This window comes from Acipenser ruthenus, chromosome 27 (assembly GCF_902713425.1).
Source record: "Acipenser ruthenus chromosome 27, fAciRut3.2 maternal haplotype, whole genome shotgun sequence".
Classification (NCBI taxonomy): domain Eukaryota; kingdom Metazoa; phylum Chordata; class Actinopteri; order Acipenseriformes; family Acipenseridae; genus Acipenser; species Acipenser ruthenus.
The window spans coordinates 16,543,548-16,567,821 of NC_081215.1; the positions used below are offsets into that span (position 1 = coordinate 16,543,548).

The following is a 24,274-nucleotide window of genomic DNA, read 5'->3' on the forward strand; positions in this document are numbered from 1 at the left end:
ACATCGAATCATATATAATCTGTAATGTTTTATTTTTCTTGAGAGGGTACGGGGTGAGGGGGGGGGTGGGGTAGGTATATAAACAGTGAATCTATCAAGGCCAGTCAAAGGACCCAAAAATGAACTTGGTAAAAGCACAGTAAAGTATAGTGAAAGCTTGTTAAGTCATAGGTTAGGACTGTAAAGTCTAGAGAGATACTGTATGGTAAAGCATATTAAAACATGGCAGACTATGGTAAATGCACAGTAGAACCTTAGGAAAAGCAAAATGATACTATAGGATTAAGATTTGATGTAGAACTATAACCAATGTATTTTCACTAATTTAACAATGCAGCAGTTTTCTTGATCATATTTATTTCTGTTTATTTTATACAAACTTACTGTGTTAGTTTCTATTAGAGTTTCTAAATTGAATGAGTTACATCATGTTGCATCCAGGTTTTCAGAGGGTTTTTAAATTGAAGTCATGTAATAGATACATTTGGGACTGCAGATAGCGGCCCTAATACTGAGTACAGGGATGCAGTTCATTTTGAGGTTGACTTTACATTGCTGTCAATAGGAGCAAAAGTGCCCTTAGTTGTGAAGTGCCCTTAAAACAAGGATTTAGTGGATCATCAGTAAACATTATGCGTCAAGCTGTTTTTTTCACAGTTCCTGAAGCTCAAGTCATTTCAATATCTAAAGTGTGATTGGCAGGTTACTGTCTGCTTCTCATCTCCTGTGCTAACAGAGATATCACAGTGAGTGACTGGCAGTAGCAGTGTGGACAACAGCATGTGGTGATCTTTAAAAACACATGTGATAATAATGCAAATGAATCAAGTGGAAAGAGTATTGCCAGATAAGCAAGTGTAAATCCAACATAAATCCAGCTGCTAGTATGATGATGTTTTCAAAGTCCCTAGAGAACACTGTTCAAATAGCACTGTTGCCTATTGACTTGGTGTTTCAATGCTCAACTGGTAACAAGACCTCCGCCTAGGCTAACACTTACCATGTGGGGATAAACAAAAGTTAAGTCTTAATGCTGTATAGCATTATGAAGTAAATATTAAAATATTATATTGTTTTAAAGATGGTGCCCACATTAACCCCTTAAAGTATGCAAGGAATTGAGCAGTTGTTCAAACAGTTTCTTAAAATACATTTGAGTGACTCAAATGTATCACAAGGAAACTGACAATTCGGATCCAACCTGTCAGTACATTTTAAACCTGTTTCATGCACCTCATTGCGAAAATATGGAAGTTATCATCATTTTTATTTGTCCCTAAAGGGTTAAAAAAATAAATCTAAAGTAGGAAAAATGACCTTGTTGGCCTACATAGGATTTAAAGAGTAAATAGCGGGGTTTCCGAGAAATATAGCGATACACATTCCCACATGTTGCTGCAACTGTTTACATAACATGCCTGTAACTTTTCTTTTCATTCTTAAAATCCTGACAACTTTTTATGTTTATAGCTTTAAAGTCTTCTTTCTGAACCCTGCTACTTATTCTTTAATACACTCGAAGGATAAGAAAGTGGCAACAGAGAAGTTCATTTCTACATGTTTACCCTATGAAACTACTTCATTGTAAATATTTCATTTTTTGCTGTCATTTGTCAGTAAAGTTTCCATCTAGACAATCATCCCTTCAGTGTTATTGGGTTGTATTTTGGCAGGAAATGTTGCAGTAATTAGCTGCATCTGTACTTTTTTTTTTTTTTTACATGAACTGTGCAGTTAAATTAAATCACACAAAGCTTAAAGATTACAGTAGTTTCCTTGTTGTTGGTTGTCCTCACAAAGTGACTTTAATGCCCTAGGATATCGTATTAACTCATGTCAATGTTATACTGAAAATAAACACACACTTTTTGATTTTACTGGTCTGTTTTGAGTGGTGTTATCTTTCCTAGATCTTTATACAGGTCTGCAGAGTTCATTTTGAATGTTTGCATTGGGACAATCTTGTCAAGCATCTTGAAGAAAAATGTGCATGTTAATGTTACAAACTTATACTACCACCCTAGCAAGTATTGGGACAGAGAAGTAAATGGAGATTGACTGGGATGGGACATGTGTTTACTCAAACTTCTTGCTTACTAAATAGCTTGTTATTATGCCAACATAAATATTTGTCTCTTTATTTACACATAAGAGGTCAGTGCAGAACTACAGAGTTGCTCAGTAGTTATTTTTTCTAGTGGCTCTACAATGGTGAATGACAGTCAAGACTGGTACCACGATGTAGTTTTTAATTGGCATTTCCAAAATTAAATCCAAAGCAACAGATAGAGTTGACCAAGTAGCTGCTCTTTACGATTACTTTTTAAAAATCAAAGGTAATATTGTCAATCACGACTTTTGACCTGCAAAGAGCTTGTGTCTCTAAAGGCAAATGTTTCTGTGGAGTTTTCTTCTTTTTCTTTAATTGTCTTTAAGGGGGGAGGGTAAACTCAAAGTTGTGTTTTCAGCAGGCAAGCGTAACAACAGTGACAAGATATTTACCACCCCTTCCTTCCCCAAAGCTAGTTTGTAGACTTGTAGTAGGCCTGACATTGAAAATGCCTTCTCATGTCATTTAGTCGCCAGAGGGTTTGTACGGGTTGCTCCGGGATACCAGGACCATGAAGAACAGCTTGTGCTCTTTCACCCCCTGACGTTCTCTGAATATCTGAGGTCTCTACTGTGGCAGAAGTCATTTATCCTGACATCACCAATGAAAAATGTCTCTTGGTGTGGAGCCAACTGGTCCATCTCTTCACTCACCAGAGTCTGTAGAACAATTGATGTTCACTTAGCTTGTCTGCATGTCATTCTAGCACAGGGCGACAGGAACCATTGAGTTTGTGTCTGCTGCATTGTGCCTGCGACAGCCCGCGTTTCCATCATCACCTACAGTCTCTGTCTGCCCACTGTGCTCGGGCTGGTCTTGTTGATTTTTGCTATTATCTGAAGATATTTGTACGAAGTAAACTTTGGAGCTTGCATGCTTGTTTCCTGAAAGGCCCCCTTTCTCAGTCTGCAAGTGAAGAAGCAAAGTCTCTGTCCCTACGCTTCATGGATAAAAGCGTTGGGATTTTTAATGTCTAAAGAGGTGGCACCTCAGTTTGAGATCTCATTCACTACTGACATCTCCGCCTCATGAAATATTGTAGCAGTTACGATTGAGGTTGTGGTAGTTTTAGAAAAATATTGCTGAAGTTATTACAAAGGTGCATACTAGAAGTAACATTTAAAGGAAAGTCAAGTAGACAAACATTTTGGCTAATGTCTTCATTGACTATGTATTGAAGTTGTGGATATATTCTATGAAAACATCTATTTTATTAACATGAATAACATTTATAAACCCAATTGTAAACTATACATGCAGAAAACCAAATCCAGAATAGCACCAAGCCACTCATGCTGCACAGGAAGTGAATGTATAGTGTGGTTGCAGGACAGTTACATTATAAAACACTTGGGAGAAGTAAACCAGTCACTGTCAATGATGTGTTAACTTGGGTCTGGAAATCAGAATGATCGATGGAAAATGATGAGGGAATTTGTTTAAACACAGAGAATTGATTTTCTTATAAAGTTATAGTGGAAGTTTAAGCTGCTTGGTATATTTATATAGGTAAATTCCAGAAAAGGATTGGAACATGTGCTTATCTGTCCAGATGTAGGAAAGCAGCATGAACTACCAATAGTCCTGATGTTAACTCGACCCTGGTGCTAGTTTAATGTTGCTGACCTGAATTGGACATAAATCATCTGAGACGTTCCCCTATTTCCTGAAACCGAGGCTTCCCAGAGTAATGAAAATGCTTTCTGTTGCTCTCTGTCTGGCTCTGATCAATGAGCCGCCCAAGAAAAATAATTAAAAACATTCAGCGTTCATTTAGAAAACTTCACTGAAAAACTGCATATCTGAAAAATGCATCTACAAATCTGCAACGAGTTTCACAACGCAGTTTTTTTTAAAATATAAAATAAATGTTAATCTGAGGAAACCATTAAAATAAATAACCCACAATGTTTATTTAATAGATCTTCAACACCTTTGTGGAATTTTAGATGAAAAAACATTCTTAAACTTGGCTAAAGTTAAAATCTGTTCAGTAAGTAAGATTTTAGGTTAGACTTACAGTTGGGCTATTAATTGGACTATTTATTCTTACTAATGAATTGGGAACTGTACAGAAATGTTGTAATCTGATAGTGATTTTTTAAAGTGATTTAAGTTTTTAAGGTATATTGTGGTTTTAAGATTAGGATTGGATTTATGTGTCGATTTTCCTGAGAGCATGGGTGTTCCTTGAATTGTTATCTCTGGACAAAACAACAGCATTCAAATGCTGACTCTGAGTCTCATTCCTAATGCTATGCTGTTACAGTGATGTTGCGTAAATCTGTCATTTTTGTTGTATTTTGTATTATAATATATAGTATTGATGTGATACAGACATCTGACATTTCTTTGTATTAGGGGGCTTGTATAAGAGAATTGCCATTAGATGTTACAGTACTGTATCATTAGAACATGGATTGAAGATTTCCTATAACCTGATTGGTCAATACGAGGACCTTAATCTCTGGTAAAGGACCTTGAATGTTTAGACGATGTTAATCACTGTTCCAAATCAATACACCAGAAAATATGTAAATATGGTATCTGTGTATTTGACCTTTTTTTCTGCTTGATGAAAGAAAATCTCTGTTCTAGTACACACCCTCTGAATGCTGTCTGGGTGTAGACGAAGTCTGCTTCCTCACTGCCCTATATCTTCATTTATCTATTTAAATTTACTAAAGGTAAAAAATATATGTACTTTCAGAAACTTTATTTCAGCATATATCACACTACTAACAGCAACACAGGCACTGTGCTCTCTTCTCTAACAAAGCCAGGAAGAAGGCTTTGAATAATCTTTATGAACAAAAAATGTGAACAAGTTACTGAACAAACAGCACAATCAGCATTAACACATAGATATTTAATCATGAAAACTTTTTTTTTCACTTATAAATGACTGAAACTTACACAAACCTGCACTGAAATCCTAGTAAAACAAATAAAAAAAGTTATCTATACTTTTTATTCTTTTATATGTTTTACAAACAATTCACAAACCATGTTTGCTTTTCTGTACAAGGTACCTGAACTGAAGAACAGCTCTATTTAAGTAGAACTTTAGTTTTTAATATTGAGGTATTATTTATTGGAAATACCCACCGCTGGGATTAATGAAGCCTGAATGAAGGCTACTAGACCATGGGTGGAATTCTGAGCAAACCGCATTACTCATGGAATAATTAGGAAAATGTTTGTATTCATTAGCAACAAAAACTAGTGCTGAATAAAATCACGAGAAATTCAATAAAAACCTTTTTTTTTTATGTATCCATTTTCTAATAGCCCTCTTCTTCAGATTCTATTGCTTCGTTATTTAATTGTATTTTTTATATTAAAAAAAATATAGCATAGGGAGCAGTGTAGGATACAAGCTGATTCTCACTCGGAGTGGCCAGTAAGTAGCGGATTTTCACATAGTCAGAGTGGCCAGTGAAGCCACTCATAGGTACCTGCTCTGACCGCTCATGGGGTGGGTATCAGCTTGTACATACAATAGTCTATATGTAGTAGGTATGACTGACTATATGATCAGTTTAACATAGCCAGAGTCATCCACCGAATGATCTTAATCATGATCAATCAGTTTTACTGTCTGCAAGCTTTTTTTTTTTTAAATACTCCTAACAAACCTACAGCTGAATTTTAGGATTGAGACATAATTAACAACAACAAAAAAACAACTATAAACATAATCTAGATATTTTATTTACCATCATGAACAAAACGATATTGCAAAAGTCTACCGGAAGCCATAATAGTAGGACAGTATTTCATGTTACATTTTGAAATGTCACATTTTTTTCCATTTTTGTCAGTTTTTCATGAATTATATGGAAAACTACAAAGCGGTATGTAAATCAATATGTTAATACAACATTATTCAGCAGGTTTCATTCGACCTTTATGAAGCAAAATGTGTTCATTCTACAGCTTTAGATACTGTGTGTTTGCGTGTTCATCCCAGAAACAGAGTCTGACCTTTTGCAGTCTTCTTATTTTGTAGGAAATCGTGTTGGTGGTGTTCTTTGGGGTTGAGTATGTGGTGAGATTGTGGTCTGCAGGATGCCGCAGCAAATATGTTGGTATCTGTGGCAGGCTTCGCTTTGCAAGTAAACCTATTTCGATTATTGGTGAGTACAATACAAAAATAATTGTCAAACCCGCTTAATATTACTCCTGCTTATTATCAACATATGGAAATGACAGAATATAATGGGAGTCCACTTAATTACACTTTGGAGAATAAAACCCTAAAATTAGAAGGTTTACATAAAAGTGGTGTGTACTGTATATGGGATGGACCTTTTATTAATACAAAACTGTAAGCAATGCAATACTTGCACTATATTCTGTGTTCCACAGCAAAAACAAACAAAAGCATTACATCAACTTTTAAATCTGTTTTTTAAATCTTATGTTGCCAGGTTATTGGTGAACTCCTGATAAAGACTGCTTTTGCTCACACTATGAAGAGATGTAGTTTGACTATATCTACGTACAGTAGCATATTGTATCGGCATATTGTAAAATATACTCCATTTTATTGTTTTTTAATTATTGACTTGAAGAGTTAAAAGCTGTAAAGTGGGAATGTTAAAACAAACATTCTTCAAAGATTGTGCATTGCAATTAATAGTTCAAGAATGCACATGTTCTAAAATACAAAAGCAAAATATAATATTCATTATACAACATGTTTGGACATAAGTAGTTTAACTTGGTTAAGCAGATTTTCAGCCTTAAATTTGTGTATGGAACGGAAGTTGATATAGGTCTACATTTTTGGTCTTTCCGTACCCTATTAAAACACTGTCATGCAAGTACAGTATTCTACGTAATCTTCTTTTCCCCCTCTGCAGATTTGATAGTTGTTATAGCTTCAGTAATTGTGCTGTGTGTCGGCTCAAACGGACGAGTCTTTGCAACCTCTGCCATCAGGTAATGCTTTAAATACAGTACGACTATTTGCTTTTAAATGTAGTCTTCCAAAAGTATCTAGACATGAAAGTGGTTTAAAAGGAAAAGTGGAAAATGTGTTGTTGAGGCCATCATGTTAATTTAACCTTTAGTTCCTAGAAGGCTCATGTGCATCCATCGTCCAGATTCCTAGAACAGTTGCAGGTTGAAATCCTTTTCTACTGCTAATTCAAAATGGAAGAATATTTGTTTAATTTTAAAGAATATCTGAAAATGAAAAATCCATGTTGTCATAGCATTCCTGTTAAGAAATGCCCAAAAATGAAAAATATGCTTTAGGAATACGGCCTGCTGTCTTTACAGACATAATTTGGGTGTTTCGCTTTCACTCATTCTGCTTGGTAATACTCCAAAATCGATTTAATGAACTCCTGTTGGTCCTGTTGGAGATGAGAGTCCATGACTTGACTAAACAAGCACTTCATTTTCTTTCAGAGGTATCCGCTTTCTTCAGATTCTCCGGATGCTGCACGTCGACCGACAGGGAGGCACCTGGAGGCTTCTGGGGTCTGTTGTTTTCATTCATCGGCAGGTGGGTCTAATGGCAGGGATCAGGCGAGGGGGTGTTTTCAACTTGCAATGGCAAAAGTATATATTTTATAATAACAGACATTACAACTACACTTTCTAATTAAGAAGTAAGAAACTTCTCCAAAATTTTAAAAGGTTTTAAGAAAGAAGCTCTCACTATTTCTGCACTTTCTAACCTGTTAACCAAGCCCAGTCTTGTGTAAGCCCCTATTCTCATTTTTGTGTAACTTATTTCCATATAAGACACTGAAACCATTGAGCTTGTTGTATTTTTGCAAAGTTAGTGCTGAAAGAGTTATATATTATTAAACATTCCAACAGTTAATATACAGCAACCAGCTCTCCCATTGTTTTCTATGGAAGTCAGCCATCCTGTTATTTCTCAATAACAGAACAGAACAGAAAATAAAGCATGGTTGATAGATGACACTAATTAATGACAACTGTTCTGAAACCACTGCTTACTGATGAAACTTTGACATGCTCTTTTCAGTACACTACAATGATTATTTCAGACAAACAAAGGTAAATAAAAAGAATAACTTTTAAAAGGTGATAGTGGCATCACTGGTAATAATGGATCTCCCTCATTCAGATAATGCCTTTATTCATTTGAGAGTTCCATTATTACAGAGGAACATGCCACGGCAATGCAATTATACATTAAATAATGTTGTGGACAGTAAAACAAAAAACAAGGCCAAATATCTGTATTCAGCATTATTACATTTGTGTTTTGTAGGAGCTGATAACAACCCTGTACATTGGCTTTCTGGGGTTAATATTTTGTTCCTATTTCGTGTACCTGGCTGAGAAAGACGCTGTTGATGCTAATGGGGTCACGGAGTTTGCCAGCTATGCTGATGCCTTGTGGTGGGGAGTGGTAAGGATGTTATGTCGCTTGGATGTTGGACGTGTTATTCAGTAGATTTCTATTACAGGCAGGTTAAATCAGTCAGCACTGTTTATTGTTTATTATATTCTCAATCACATCCACAAGATCCAGGTTGAAAATTCAAGAATATTATTATTATTATTGTTTATTTAGCAGATGCCTTTATCCAAGGCGACTTACAGAGACTAGGGTGTGTGAAATATGCATTAGCTGCAGAGTCACTTACAATTATGTCTCACCTGAAAGACGGAGCACAAGGAGGTGAAGTGACTTGCTCAGGGTCACACAATGAGTCAGTGGCTGAGGTGGGAACCGGGGACCTCCTGGTTACAAGCCCTTTTCTTTAACCACTGGACCACACTGCCTCCTATACAGTTTAGGGCATAAATATGTAAATGCATTGGATAACTCAATAATATCAGACTACTTTTTGATGTTCAAAGCTTTCTGTTTTTTGGATAGACCCATCACCGCAACAATCTTAGACTTGGCTTTAATTTCATTTTATAAAAGTGTTACAGTAAATGTTATATTAATCTTTTAACTTATGTTTGTGGAGATCTTGCGTGTGTCAGGCCCAGTGTCCCATCCCATCCCGCCATTGAGTGTTTATTGATTTAAAATATCGGATGTGCTTGTGATACTGATTTGTTGGTTCTTTTTTTTTATCCTTAATGTATTACTGAATTGTGTGTGTGTGTGTAACATGGGAATGGTGTATGCAGTATAACCCACAAGTCAGAATCAAAGTAACACAGGTGAATATCGGGGCCCTTGAATTAACAGATCAGCCTATTTTTACTTAAAGATTTACAACATTGCCAGTTTATTTTTCCATTTGAAAAAGCAATGACAAGGCAAAAGTTAAATTGGATTAAACGATTTTTATCATTTGGGCTAGACAGTTACACTTGTACTGGACTCTAAGCTGGCTCTGAACTAATTTCTTTTGTTGGAGTATTTTGATGTCCATTATTTTGTGCCTCTAGCTGCCATGTTTCTGGAGTTAGCTGAGCTGAATATTACATTTGTACAGTTATTCACACGTCATCAATAAATTAAGTAACAACACTTCAGGCATTACCATGTTCCAATTGGGACTGTCTATTCCCCCATTATCAGATTGCTCTACTAATATGCAAATGTTAACAACACCCCTGTATCTTAAATTCCCACTTACAACTGAAAAGACTTTTTAACTCTTGAAAACTTGTCTTTGTATAACGTATAATAGAATCTAATAAACAGTATAGACTCTTCAAATCGATTATTAAAATGTTATGTCTGTGGTTTCGTTTTACCCTTGCTTGTGTGGTGTCTCATTTTCTTTCTATGGTATGTAAAACATGTACGAGCTAGAATCCTTACATAATATGGATTGTATGCTTACAGTACAATTACCATACAAATATGTAAGGTATTCCAGCCTCAAGCGCCCAAATTATTTCAGTTTATTAACATAAACAAAAAAAATACCACCACACAATGCTTAAAAAAAAAAAAAAAATTCTCCTTCTTAGCTCTTGTAAAAGCTTACGAGAGATTTCTGAATTCAGTTTATACAAGTAGATCCTGCCCTGGCAGCCAAAATACCACGCGATGGAGACCGAGTCATTACCCTGTCCTTGGATGAACTCACCCTGCTGAACTTCCCCATTGCTCTGTCTCTGTGTTAATGCTGTGCATTAAGAATATAGACTTTATTGGAAAATGAGAGAGCATATTTTAAATGTATAAGAACCAGTGCAGTCACCAGCCATATGGGATAATGGGTTAATTCCCTTATAAGTTTACCGCAGTAAGTTTGCATGGTCATTTTGCAGTTTTATCATGCTTTTCTCCAATTCTTTAATATGGTGTAGCATACTTTGTTGGGCTTACATTAGCATTACCAGCTTACCAGTAAGTTAATTGCAGTCCTAGCTTCCATTGCACTTTGCTATGCTTTTACTATGAGAAACTAATGGCTATTCTGGTATCTTCATGACTGTAAACAGAAATACCCAAGTGAACTGGTGTAGAACAATGACAATAGTTTTGTAATAATTGATGTGTGACAATAAGAATGTGGGTGCAAATGGATAAGTGAAATAGGAGTTTATTAATTTTACCCTAGGACTTAAATGGTTTTAATTTATTATCACTCTTAATTACTTAAAACTTTGTGTTTTATTTCCACTGGCATTCCGTACAAGCAGTAAATGTCATTTGTATTGTATACTTCTATAAAGGAACAGCGTGACGCTATTGATGGGTCTATCCATGGTAAGGGTGCCAGGGCAGTTCCTGCATACCCCAGGCTATTTCAGCTATTGATGCTGTTTAAACAGTGGTAGGCAGGGATGTTTTATATAAATGACATTTTTGCCAGGTTATTTTAAGCAGGCTATTCAAAGTATCATTTCAGCAACTGCATACACTGTATTCAAGCATTACCAGTAAGTTAATTGCAGTCCTAGTTTTATGTTCCGCAATCAGTCTGGGGCTACATTAATAGTGCTAACATTTTATAGTTTAAAGGTTAAATATTTCTGTTACACACATGTGAAATAAAGATGTTGCCACTGGTGTTTATACAGTAATAGCTATACAGTGTAATGTTGTTCAGTATTTATTCATAGTCTATTCAACATTCACATTAGTGTTGTCTACATGTAGTCTCATATGGGTTACAAGTCTATGGGATATCGAAGTGGTTACCAGTAATTTTAAATTTTAAACATTTTGGAAATTAAACAGAATGTAGCACCTCTCAAATGCATATAGTGGTGGCATCTGGATGTGTATCATACAGTTTTCTATACGTCTAGAAAATGATTTATCCAGTTCTGATGCAACTTTGTAAGGAAATTCTTTGTAGAAGTAATTGGGGATATCAATCTCTAAATACAAGGACGTAAAACTTTTTTTTAAATACAGTCCATATAGGCCATTTAGATCTGCTTTTTCATGTTACTAATTTTGTATTTACAACTGTTGCAACGGATGTCAATTAATTTAACAAGTCCTGTAATGCATTCTCAACAGAGTTTTACAGCAGGTTTCTATGATTTTGTACAGAAACGCACAGCAGTTCACTGATCCCTCTCCTTGCAGGTGACTGTAACTACGATTGGCTATGGTGACAAGGTGCCTCAGACGTGGATAGGCAAGACCATCGCCTCCTGCTTTTCAGTGTTTGCTATTTCATTCTTTGCGCTGCCTGCAGTAAGTTGGTGTCCTGGGCGTTTCGAAGATGAAATGTCTATTTATTTAAATTGAGTCGCTATATAATGTACCTCAATATATGCACTATAAAACTACAATCAAGCACTGAATTGTTTGCTTTGGTCGTGTGGTCCCTAAGATGGATTCTGATATAGGAGTATGGACCACAGGGTAATATGTAGGAACTTAGACTAGAATTTACATTATAGTTAATAATTAATAATGGTGGTGCTATAATTTGATTTAATCCAGGCCTGGTGTAATTAAGATGTATTCCCTCAGTGATTTCTTGCACATAATATCAGGCATACATCTATATTAAAACTCCAATGATGTGATAAAAAAATCTGCAAGGGGCTGGTTTTGGGTAGGCTGGGATAAGCCACAGCTGGATTTCACGGCATGGGTAGGAATCACCATGGATTGCATTGACCTCCTATTTTTAGAGGTATTCCAGGATAACCACAGATACAGGGTTGATACAATCCAGGGGGATTCTGCCGTGCAGTAAAGATGAGGCTTATCACGGTGAGGTATAGGTTGATCATGTCAACCCATAAGTGCTGAAAACTGTTTTTAGCAGCAGCTAAACTAAATGGGTCCTATTCACAAAGTTTGAAGGACTGTTTTAGTGTGTTTTTTAAGGGTATTTTATATACATTGTCAGGTTAAACAGTTGTTTAAAAACCTTAGAATGAACTGCAATTTTGATTTAAGTAATCAAAATGGGCTTAAACATTTTTTAAAACGGTACTTTGTTAATAGGACCAGCATCTTTTGAATATCAAGCTGTTCTAATGGTGTTTTTTTTTTCTAGGGAATTCTTGGCTCTGGTTTTGCCTTGAAAGTCCAGCAAAAGCAGCGACAGAAGCATTTCAATAGACAGATTCCTGCAGCGGCGTCACTCATACAGGTGAGAGACAGCAGTCATACACAGCACAGTATTTCAGTCGCTGCTGAGTAATGCAGGTAAACACCTCGGTTCTAAATATAGACCCCAGCTGCACCCCCAAACACAAATAAGACCTCGCACTGTAGCACATTCCATTTTTAAAGATCACAGATTGTATCTGTTTTTCAGTTACAAGTTTTCTTTGTTTCTTTATCTTACGGTTGTTACACATGCTTAGTCATTCATTTTCTATGGCTTCTGCCTGTTTTTCAAGTATATGAGTTAATTAGTTGTTCATATACACTGGTTTCCTAACAATTGAAATGTGATTCAGCAGCTGCGGATGACTAAGTTATCATAAGTTTATTTTACAAAAGCCAGCTGCTGCTTTCACTACACACTTGAAAATAACTCATTGTGCATTTGAGAGAACCATAAGTAACAAAAATGAATTTTAAATAAAAATTATCCGCTAAATAATTTGATATAATGTACATAGCAATGATGTATGAGGATATAGCCTACGTAACCTCCTTTGGAATGTCATCTTCTGTTAAATTGAGTAGTAATTCAGTTCTGAACATTTTCTACATATTTCAAATGTGCATTTAAAAAAAAACAAACACTTGATTTAAAAATGTATCCATGCTTTCAGCACATTTAATTAAAACACTTGAACAGCATAAAAGCTGTTTGGTGAAACCAGTTTCACTGTCATCCTTCTTGTACGAGAATCACAGTATTAAAAAAAAAAAAAAAAGGTGTATACATGTTCGAAAAAGAGAAGGGAGAGTTGGTGAGTAGATTGGGTGCAGGTTTCAGACTACCATATTTCTGTATTAACAGCAACCAATTTATAGACTCATCTGGAATGCTGCTGGCAAACAAACACAGTAGCAGGGCCTTGAGATTGCAAAAGCGCAGAATTATTTAACATTAACCTGAGGAATACAAAGAGGTGGTTTGACACTCAGTAATGATAATAACCGTGGCTTTGAGCCGGCTGCTTCAACCGGAATTCCTCATTTGTAAGCAGAAGTTAAAAAAGGGAACATGCCAGAGCAGTGGGGTTCGGATGAAGGGAGGCAGCCAGGGACTGGGTGCAGAGGCGGCTCCTGACAATTAGCTTTTGTGGAGATCAGGGGGAACTGCAGACGTAGTGCCTGGCTTTTGACAAGTCAGCGAAACACAAAAGGTTTCAGCTGGTGATTCAGCTCAGAAATATGAAGTTTTCCACTTTGTGGTTTTCAATGCTCTACAATAAGGCAATTGATTATTTTCAGCAGGAAAAGAGCACAAATATTGTTTTGCCCCTTCAGGAGAAAAAAAGGGTTGGAGGGGAAACAGCTGCAGGTTTGGCAGAGCTAAAAGACAATGCTGAACTCTGCAATGAGACACTGTTGTTGCCATGTCATATATTAAGCCTTTAGTGAAAAGAATAATTTTTTTTTTTTCTGTTTTTTTTTTTTTTTTTTTTTTTAAGTAATCTGCACCAAGTTTAATAGAACTCTGTCCGGCTACATAAACGCAGGTTTCTATGTGAAAATCGAACCAACGTACAGTGTCTAAAGTCTAGAAAATGGTCTTTTTAACTAACTGAAATGACTGCTTAATGTACAATGTGGACAGGAGAAAAGCATCCACTTTTTAATGTGATATTTTGGCTTCTCATGCTTATTAATCAAATGTTCCAGGATAATATTCAGTTAATACATAGTAATAGAAGATGATTAAGTACATTGATCAAGTATTGGTAAAATAACTCCAATATATATTTACACAATTACATAGTTAGATATATACTCTATATTTGAACATACAGAAATAGATATTTAATTACATACCTATTCACACATCAGGTGTTTAAGAATCAATATTTCCGTATACCGTTCATACTTTATAGCCTAAATGATACAATTACAAAGTGGTAACAAAGTGGTAACAGAGTATGCCGCATTTAAAATATTGAATAAGGGTTTTCACATTTATAATGTGATATTTTACTATGTGATAAAATGCCTTAGTAAAGATCGTAATGCCCGAAACCTATTTGAGATCTATCAAGCCCTAATCACTAAGCTTTAATTAAGGAGTTGGGTCTGCAGAATGAACACTTTCAGGGTTATTTTAAGATGTGTGAAATTTGTTAGTGACCTTGACATTCTTGACCATACAGCAAAGCGGTCATGTGACATGTTTTTTTTGTTATTGTTGCTCATACACATTCCTCTAACATGCTGACACAGCATTCTGAGTCGCTTGCATTATGCTCTGACAAAGGGATCTTTAGATTTCACAACCCCCTACCAAGTTTCCAAGTGATCATAAGGGATAAACTGTAGTAATTGCAGTGCACATGCTAATATGCCATATAGTAAAATTTACTTTATAGTGCAAACAAAACTAGAGGGGTTTTCTTTAAAACCGACTTCTACAAACTTTACTGAAAGTGCCAAATTTGTTTTACTAACAAAGTTCAGATGTTGTATCTATAGTAAATTAATTAAATAAATAAATACAATCCCACTCAATTATTGATTTCTGCATGATGGACTAACATGAAAATTCTCATGAAAGACAACACTCTTTCTGGCAACCTTTTTTTAGCAAATTGGATTTAAGAAACTTGGTGAAACTGCTTTTAAATGTCACATTCAATGAATTGATTCAGCAGTTACCTGATAAGAGTTGCCTGAATCAGTATCGGTACCTAATCTAATCAGTACTTTTTTAATTTTTATTTTTTTCAGACGGCCTGGAGATGTTATGCATGTGAAAACCCTGACTCCTCAACTTTCAAAATGTACATCAGAAAATCTGTCAGAAACTACGCTTCACCATCCAGCCCAAGACCAAAGAAAACGGTGAGTGGAAATTTTTTGTATCATGTGTGTATTCATTGAATAACAATTAAACAAAACAAAACAAAAACAAGAAAAAAAAGACCTTTTGGTTTAAAATCTTTTTCAATGTCGTCGGTGACATTTGTCACTGAATATAAGCTTCTACTCAACTCTCACTATTGAGTGTTTTATAGTTGTGGATGAAAAATCTAAGATAACGTATGAAAACAGGATTCCACAAGCAAATATAAAGGCAGTCTAAACATCAGTATTGCCGTTGTATCATGTCTGCGATAACTAATGACTGTTTCTCTGGTACTTAAATTAGTTTGTGTTTTAATTGGTCTCTGCTTGTATTTGCTGTTCATATATTTATTGGCACTTTGGGCTTGATTGCATTTTAAGACATGCCACACTGCAATGGAATCTAGTAACAACCAACCAAGTGTAAGCTTGCTGTGAAAGTTAACACCTGATGGCACTTGAACTACCTTTTTACATGTGTGGTTTTTCAAAGGGCCAGTGTTGTGAGCTCGATTTGAAGGTGGCGTTGCCGGTGCAGCTGTGGAATTTTAACACCTGAGATGTGCAGTGTTTGAATCGAACCACACACATACATTGTAATTCAGTGTGCTGCAGGTTTCATCCGGGGCTGTAGTCTGTAGTATAAATGCATGCCTATATGCATGTTTAGCTGTACCACTGCATAGCTAAATGTGCTTTCACATGTTTTTTTTTTTTTTTATTTTCAGCTGTAAACAGTGGCGAGCTGTGCTCTGATTAGCAAAAACGACCTTGAGTGTTGTATAATACATTAAAATAAATGTTTTTTATTTCAGGTTAAAATCAGGAAGAAGACCAAGACTGAGAAGGACAATGGAACAAACTCACCTATGGTTCCTCACATCACGTATGACCACATCGGAGAACCACAAAGCTCTGATGGATTCAGTAACTCAGCAGGTAGGGGAGAGATCAGTGATGATCAACGGCTTGGATCATAACAAGCATAAAGGGAGAACAGGATATGGTATTCTAATCTACCGGTTAGGTAGACAGAAAGGCAGTGACAGACCGAATAGGAGACCACAATGGTAGTCTAGCAGACACAGACCAACCAAGTCAAACGCTTTTGTGTGAGAGAAACCTCTTTTTCTTCACCTGCAAGTTTTTGAAATGCATTTTCTTGCCTCTTATTTCGCTGCACCTCTCCTTTCTATACTTTAGTTCTTTGCTTGTTTTTTATACTTTTAATTTTAGAAAATGCAGATATTTTAAATACAACACTATAGATAAAAAAAACCAAAAAACTGCTGTATGAGTGCATTCAGACCGTGTGAACTATAGCACAGGTATCAGGATGGAGCACTCTCTCTAGTGTTGTATTTGAAACATTTTTCTTAAGACACAGCACAGTCTTAAGGATTAGCACCCTGTTGTTATTTATACATTTTGATTAGAAATCACCCATAACTAGAAGTTGTATTTGTCTGCCACTCTTAAGAAATAAATGTGGTATACTTCCTTTAAGCATAGATGCTGGCCTTAAGTTTAAACCACCTTACATTTTTCAGCCCTTTTTAACATGTTTTGTTACAGTTCTAACTTTTCTAAGATATATCAAACAATCAACAGTGAGTGGTAATTGTTTAACCCATCGTAACTATCACCTGCTCTTACCAATCAGTAGCCCCAGAGTAGATTGTAGCTGTTCATAGGGTAGCTGTAAGCAGCCACTACATGATCATTCAAGTTCATTACAGTCAATCATATCAAAAAATGGGTGACCTATTCTTGAGATATATATATGAGAACGCAAGGTGCTAGACGTCTATACTTTTTATAATTTATGTCCTGATTTCTTCACTCCTCCTTTTTTCTTTTTTTTCAATTCCTTCCTTCACCACTGTGCCACCCTACGTCTTTCCCTCTAAATGCAAGTATCCAGGCGAGACAGTGGCCTTAAAAATGATTGGTAAGTTCAGAGCAGCAGCAGCCGTGGGCCGTTTTGAATAGAGACGCCAGGTCAGGAATCTAATGCCTCTACCTCTGGCAGTAACTAGACAGTTCAGGTCAGCAAATTCTCTACATAATAACCAGAGCAACGTCTTTAGGACAAGTAGATCTTTTACTGTAGCTTGTGGGAGACTTGGGATTTGTAAATTTCTATGTAGGCTGTGTCTGTATCCGGACAGTGTTTTTTGAAACTTCACTTTTTTCTGTAAAATGCTGTATATTCTTCACTTGTTTGGGATCCATGATATGTGTACTGCATGTGACAATTTATATACCAGGATTACTTCCTGCTAAATTGCTAATTTAACATTTGTTTTTAACAGATGTGCATATCCTATGGATTTCAACATGAAGCTAGCTCTTGATAGATATACTAACTTGATATACTTAGATGTACTCTGCATGTCTTGTTGTGGTACTGTAACCAGGGCAAATCATTTTCACATTTACATTTAGGTCATGCTTTTCATACTATAAAACTCAAGTTGACACATGTTTCAACTAATGTTTTAACCTTGGGAATGATGAAGCTATTCCATGAATTTGGTAGTCAAGTAGGTAGTTCCAAAGTGAAATTGTTGCCTTGGTGACAGTAGCTTTCCTTGTTGTTTTCTCTGCATTGTTTTGGCCTTTGTTTCACTGTCTTGTCTCTTTTACGGGTGATATAGGCCGCCCGTTGTCCTGGACCTCGTTTCAGTTCTACTCCCCCTCTCCAGGTAACACTGCTCTACGCTACCCCCCTGTCTTTACACGTCCAGGGAATTTCTCCTGTCTCTGCAAGCTTGAACTGAAACGAACTTGTCAATTAAGACCATAACGCAGCTAGCTGTAGATTGCGTGCTCAAACTCACTCATGAATGGTTTCGATTTTGTTGGGTTAGGTATGTTTGTTTCATATATTGCACCTTTAAATGTCACCTACAACTTGGAAATGGAATCAAGGTTGTAAAATGAACACAGTTTGTATTTGTAAAACTTAATCATATCTGTAATTAATTTATTTTTCACTGACTAAAATGATAAACAAAGTGAATTTAGGCAACACATTACATTATAATAGATGTCTAATGTCTAAGATGTTGTTGTTGCTGTTGTTAATATTATTATTAATAATTGGTCATTTAGCAGATGCTTTTATCCAAAACGACTAGCAAAGACTAGGGGATGAACTATATGCATCATCAACTGCTGCTGCAGTGTCAAATACAATAGGACTTCGGTTTTACGTCTCATCCAAAGGACGATTACATATGAACAAGTGTACATAGTTACTGTTGAATTCAAATAAAACAATTCATACCTAACCCTAACACAAACATTTAGTACCACATTTATGCTATGTTCACATTAATTCAATATCATGTATGTTAGTTCTTCCATAAATATATATTTTTACACTTATTGTAAAGTGGCTACTAAGTTGATTCAGTGAAATAATCCACCATTTTTAATGTGGTTTATGAGCATAGACACTTTTTAATTAATCAACTAGAAGACCAAAGGTTTGCCTTAATAATATATAACAGACTAAAGAACTCCTTTTAAACCGCTGTGAATCGGGTCCAATACAATGCTTCATAAAAGCTTTATGTAATTCGTCATAATAGGACCTTGCCATTAAGAAAGAAAATGCAACAAAGAAATACAGTTCATGATTTCCTCGTTGCCTTAATTTCCTAATACAATATAGTTCTTTCCTCCCCAAGTGCCCTGCAGGCTCAGGAAGTCTGGGAGACATCTTGCCCTGGTTGAGTTTTTTAAGACAAGGGTTAGATTCTTTACACCCATCCCCAATGTCTAATATTAGGGTGTGTTTGCCTTGACCTTCTTACCAACCCAAGTATTTTAAATATTTAAATGACAGCAGAAATATTAGTTTGTGAGAAAACATTGAAATACACTAGCTTCTCTCTACTTCGTCAGTAATATAATAAAATAAACTGAGAAATTTGAAGAGATTGTATGTATGTTTTTATATAAAGTTTAATGGAAGCCGAACTAAAAACTCCATCAGTAGCAGGCAGCAATTAACTCTGCAGGTGTAGACGAGCAGCCACCTGTGATCTCTGTTAATACAAGAGGAATTTGGGTTCATACACAGTATCAAAGGATCAATGCACACCAAACCACATCCCAGTCCAGGGTCTGCGCAAAAGTAAGCTGTAAAGAACTAACCTTAGAGGCTGACCTAAATAGCCTTCCACATTGTAGTCATGATTTTTGCTTTGCGATTCAGTAGTTTTGCTTTGCGATTCAGCTTCAAATTTATAACACTGCTGTGCTGTCTGTGATCTCCATGGAGAGCACATATCTTAGTGTCTGTTAGCACTTTTAGATAACAGTGAATGTATTGTATGTGCATATTAATTTCCTGCTGTAGGCTGACACGGATTTTTGGTGAAGGAATTAATGGGTAAACTAAAAATTGCAATTAAAGCTTTCTAACAATATAGCAGTTATTTTACAAGACTATTAATAAAACTTTGGTTCGATCACTTTCCTTCTGTAGTTATTTCATACTTTTATAGCAAACTCCAGTCCTCGAGGGCCGCAGAGTCTTCTGGTTTTCATTCCAACTTAAGCTGTCAATTAACATAACTGATCTAATTAAGAATTTGACTTATTTAATATTTTTCAAGGTCTTTTACAGTTGATGGTTTTAAAAATGCCCTTGATTCAAGGTACACTACCTATGAAACCATTTTGAGGCCCGAAGAGAAGTGTTAAATGTGTCCAGTTAATCAAATCATTAGACCAGTTAAGTAATTGAGAGCTTGGGTGGAACGAAAGCCAGAAGACACTGCGGCCCTCCAGGAACTGAGTTTGACACCCCTGCTCTATTTGAACAGGTAGAATCAGTATAAGAGCAGTTGTTTTATCGTGGTGCAGCTTTGGTTTAAAGATTGACACCTGACTGTCTTGTTGTATTTTTAAACCTTTTTTACATTCAGTGAAAAAATCGTCTGGGTTTCTTGAAGTCCACCAGCCAGGAGCTATCCACAGAACATACAGCTTCGGGGAAGACCTTGAACTGGAGGGGGAAAGTTCCCTGATCCCCATCACACACATCTCTCAGTGAGTAAGACAATGAATCAGACTGGAGAATCTGCATCTTTTTACCAAACTTTAACTCCTTTTGAAGGGAGTTTTATTTCACAAAGAGATGGCCAACTCTCTAAGTTTCAAGTAACAAGTCGAATTTAACATTTGCATAGAGAATTTCTTGGGTGTCTTTGAAAGGTGCTCAGTTTGTGTCTGCCTCGTTCTTGCATCTGAAACCGCCAATGCTCTTCCAACTTGGATCTCACCACATCAAAAACTGTCTTTGCCTTTTTGGGTATTTCTTTGAGTCTTACTCAGTTTAAGTGTCTTTGACTTCAAAAGTGTTTGTAGACAATCACAGGTATTGTCTCAGGTTGTAGATCAAAGTTTAGGAGCCCTCAAGGCAAACCAAGGTTAGAAGCTGGCTGTTTAACCAATGCTATCATAATCCAACCTTGAAAAGACCTCAGTGTTCTTAATTGTACCTCAAAAGTCTAATACTGTAGCACTTTACCTTAATAATGTCTTAGACATGTAACAGTACTTAGTCTCATTCTGTTCTGACTTTTACCCAGCTTTGTAAAACAGCCTGCTAATGATTAAAAACCAATGACGGAATAAAAAAAGCTATAAATGGAGTTCTTTACAGATTTATATTTTTACATAATATAATGTGTACAAGAGAACACAGTCAGCACAATGATTTTTTTTTTTTTTCAACCTTGTTATTTCGGATAAACTGTGTCTCCCTGACAGTACCGGACTAGCGAGGGACTACTATATTACTGATTATATTTATATTACTTTGTGCTAATACTAATACTAAATAATAATAATAATAATAATAATAATAAGTATATATTAAATCATAGCACAAAGATAATGGATAATACACAGATGTTGCTTTTGTTTTACCATGAGTTTAACTATAAAGGATTACATGGCTGATTCCTGTTTAACTATATAGTTATTAGATACTATACACAGTGTGTACATGGAGTGTTTGTGTGATAATGGCACTCTGCTATTAATCTGTTGATGGGATTGATGTGCGATGGTGTTATATTGATTTCTGGGCAGGCATCCCTTGAGGCTTTTCATCTCAACATGGCTTTCCTGGTTAAATCAAGGATTCACAATATGCTACAGGTTTGGTCAATTCATTCAATGCCAGGGTTATGTAGATACTCCCCTCTGTATACTGTAAGGTTCTCCTCAATGTATTGAGTTGAAGGTACAAAGGCAGACAAAAGCTTCACTGCCAACTTCAAGCTTGGCTGCTGATTTCATAAATGTGGTTGTAGTTCCTTGTAGGTAGCAGAACGCTGCCTGTCACATTCCATCATGTGTTTGAGTACGAGGTCCTACAAACTATGAAAGAAATGCGGTTGCTTATTGAATTTGACACACTTTATCCTCTGGCTTGTAATAAGTACAAAGGTTTAGTATTGTATTCATAAAAGTTACTCACTGTTGTAAGTGTTGCACAACACTTGTAAGGGTGTACAAAGATTGTTAACGGTACTACTGACTGCGGGTACAAGCGCATAACACATTTATTTTGGTTGTTCAATGCTTCAGATACAGCCACAGTTCACTTCTATAACATGCATGTCACATGCACATCGCTGCTCCTATTATTTGGTCCTCTAACAACCCCATGTTACTCTGGTTATCCTTAAGGCACATATGCATGGCTCTCCTTATTGCTATAACTGGGAGATGGTTAACGGACTAGTATCACTAGTATCATAAAGGATACTTCAAGGTACAGTAATCAATTAGTCAGGGATAATTACATTTTTCTATATTTTAATATTGCTTGCTTAGCCAGCTGTAAAGAAGCAAATGTTGCCAGGCCGTTACACAATAAACCCTTAAGGGATGCATTTAATTATGTCAGTAGTGTTGACTTTCCGCGAGAAAAGCTTATTTTTGTCTGATATTCTATAAAAGTAAACTTTTATGAAGTAAAATATGAAGACAATGGGCCGTGCAGTTAATACTTTAATTGAAAAGAATTCAAAGCTTCTCGCCCAAGATAAATGTGCTTGGCATGCTATCAAAGACCCGAGGAGCAAACAAAAGGAGTCTTTGCCTGTTGGATTGTCGTTTCTCACCGGGTTATCCACAGGCTTGCTCCAGACAGTGAAAGCTGTCCCTGTCTCCCTACACTTCAAAGACACCACAAAGAACTAACCCACAAACCACTTGATTTCCTGTGCCTGGATGCACTTTGTTCAAAGTCATTGTTAATGAAATCATGGATTCCAGTATCGGCTGACTGACTGCACCAGGAATCACAATAACATTTGATTGGTGCTCATGAGGACCATACTTAACCAGATCGTGGCTGTTAAAGATTTAGACTAACACCTGCTGAAAACTGAAACCTCAGTTGAAGTAGCCTGTCTACAAATATTAACACAGCTCTCCTCATAAAGGACTATATGATCTCTTAATCTTTCTTTTGTATAAGTATTTTACAATTTAAAATCAACCAAGCCTTTTCAGTTTGTCAAAAACAATGGCGCTTGTGTGACTTAAATAAAAAATAGTTTAATAAAACAGATATCGACTGAAGTTTTGAATTTCTAGTGGAAAACTGTTCCCTTGGGTTGAAACCATTACCTCCAGTGGGCAATAAAGCCCTCAGCCTTTAGTTGTGTCCATTGCTGCCTGCTTTCTGTCACTGTTCAAACTGTCAGGGCAGCAGTTTTCTACTATAAACCTCAACTCCAGTCAATATCTGTATACAGTAACTCAATATGTATTGCACCTTTTGGCTTATGGATACTTTTTTGATGTGTACGTAATGACCAGCAAGTAAGCAAAGTAGCTTACAGTACCTCGCTTCTTTAGTTGTTGGTATCTGTGTTTTTGTGTTTTTTTTGTTCTTACAGCTCAGTTGTAACATGTTAAAGCTGTGAAAAAAGCTTTCTTTTCATCTCAGTTGAGAGTTTTCTTTCCTGTTTCAGCTGCTCTTCTTTTCCCAGGTAGGTGTAATTATAGGGGTGGTAATGAGTCACCTTGTTGTCATTTCCTGTTGTCTGTGAATGAGTGTGAACAGAGGGGGAAATGTCATCAGCTGTCTCTGACTCAGAACACACTGCTCTGTGTGCTGAGGGCTCAGTCTTGCACCTTCAGGGAGTCAGTGTATTGGTATTCGGTAAAAAAAAAAAAAAAAAGCTGCAAATGCAGTCTGCTAAACTGCAGCACACGAATATGGATCCCAGTCTTGTTTAACACCACTGAAATGTCTGATTTCATAAAATGCTACACAACCTGCAAAAAATTTGTTATCTGTATTTTCCTCAGACCTGAAAAGGTCCTCAGCAGACTGCAAGCTTGCAGCTTTGTTCTTACAATAGAGTAAATACGACTCTTTGATGATATCCTCCTGGCAGTCTAGACAGGACAGAAGAGATGTGATAATGATGTGGGGGCAATGTATCTATTGCATTGTAAACCAGTCTATCACAGTATAGCATGAGTGTCTTTAGGAATATATATATATATATATATATATATATATATATATATATATATATATATATATATATATATATATATATATATATATATATATATAAAATATATTTTAATAGTGTACCAGGCAATACTGTGTGATGCACTGCCTTTACAGATTCCAATCCCTGTTAGTGAGGTTAAAAGCTTTATAACCATACCTGCAGATGAGCCTGGCTATTTTGCATAGTGGTTAAGATGCTCGCTTGCATGGCCACCAGATC

At 36.2% G+C, this 24,274-nt stretch overlaps 1 protein-coding gene across 3 annotated transcripts in view; it reads left to right on the forward strand.

Moving 5' to 3' along the window:
• LOC117432024 (potassium voltage-gated channel subfamily KQT member 1-like) overlaps positions 1-24,274 on the forward strand; it is a 336,879-nt gene that overhangs the window by 56,199 nt on the left and 256,406 nt on the right. For all 3 annotated transcript variants that reach the window (XM_034053396.3, XM_034053397.3, XM_059002045.1), the window contains exons 4-13: positions 6,123-6,249; positions 6,979-7,057; positions 7,532-7,628; positions 8,370-8,510; positions 11,619-11,729; positions 12,547-12,642; positions 15,372-15,485; positions 16,304-16,427; positions 18,149-18,196; positions 20,432-20,555. In XM_034053396.3, coding sequence (XP_033909287.2) covers positions 6,123-6,249; positions 6,979-7,057; positions 7,532-7,628; positions 8,370-8,510; positions 11,619-11,729; positions 12,547-12,642; positions 15,372-15,485; positions 16,304-16,427; positions 18,149-18,196; positions 20,432-20,555 — 1,061 coding nt within the window. The remainder of the gene's footprint in view (positions 1-6,122; positions 6,250-6,978; positions 7,058-7,531; positions 7,629-8,369; positions 8,511-11,618; positions 11,730-12,546; positions 12,643-15,371; positions 15,486-16,303; positions 16,428-18,148; positions 18,197-20,431; positions 20,556-24,274) is intronic.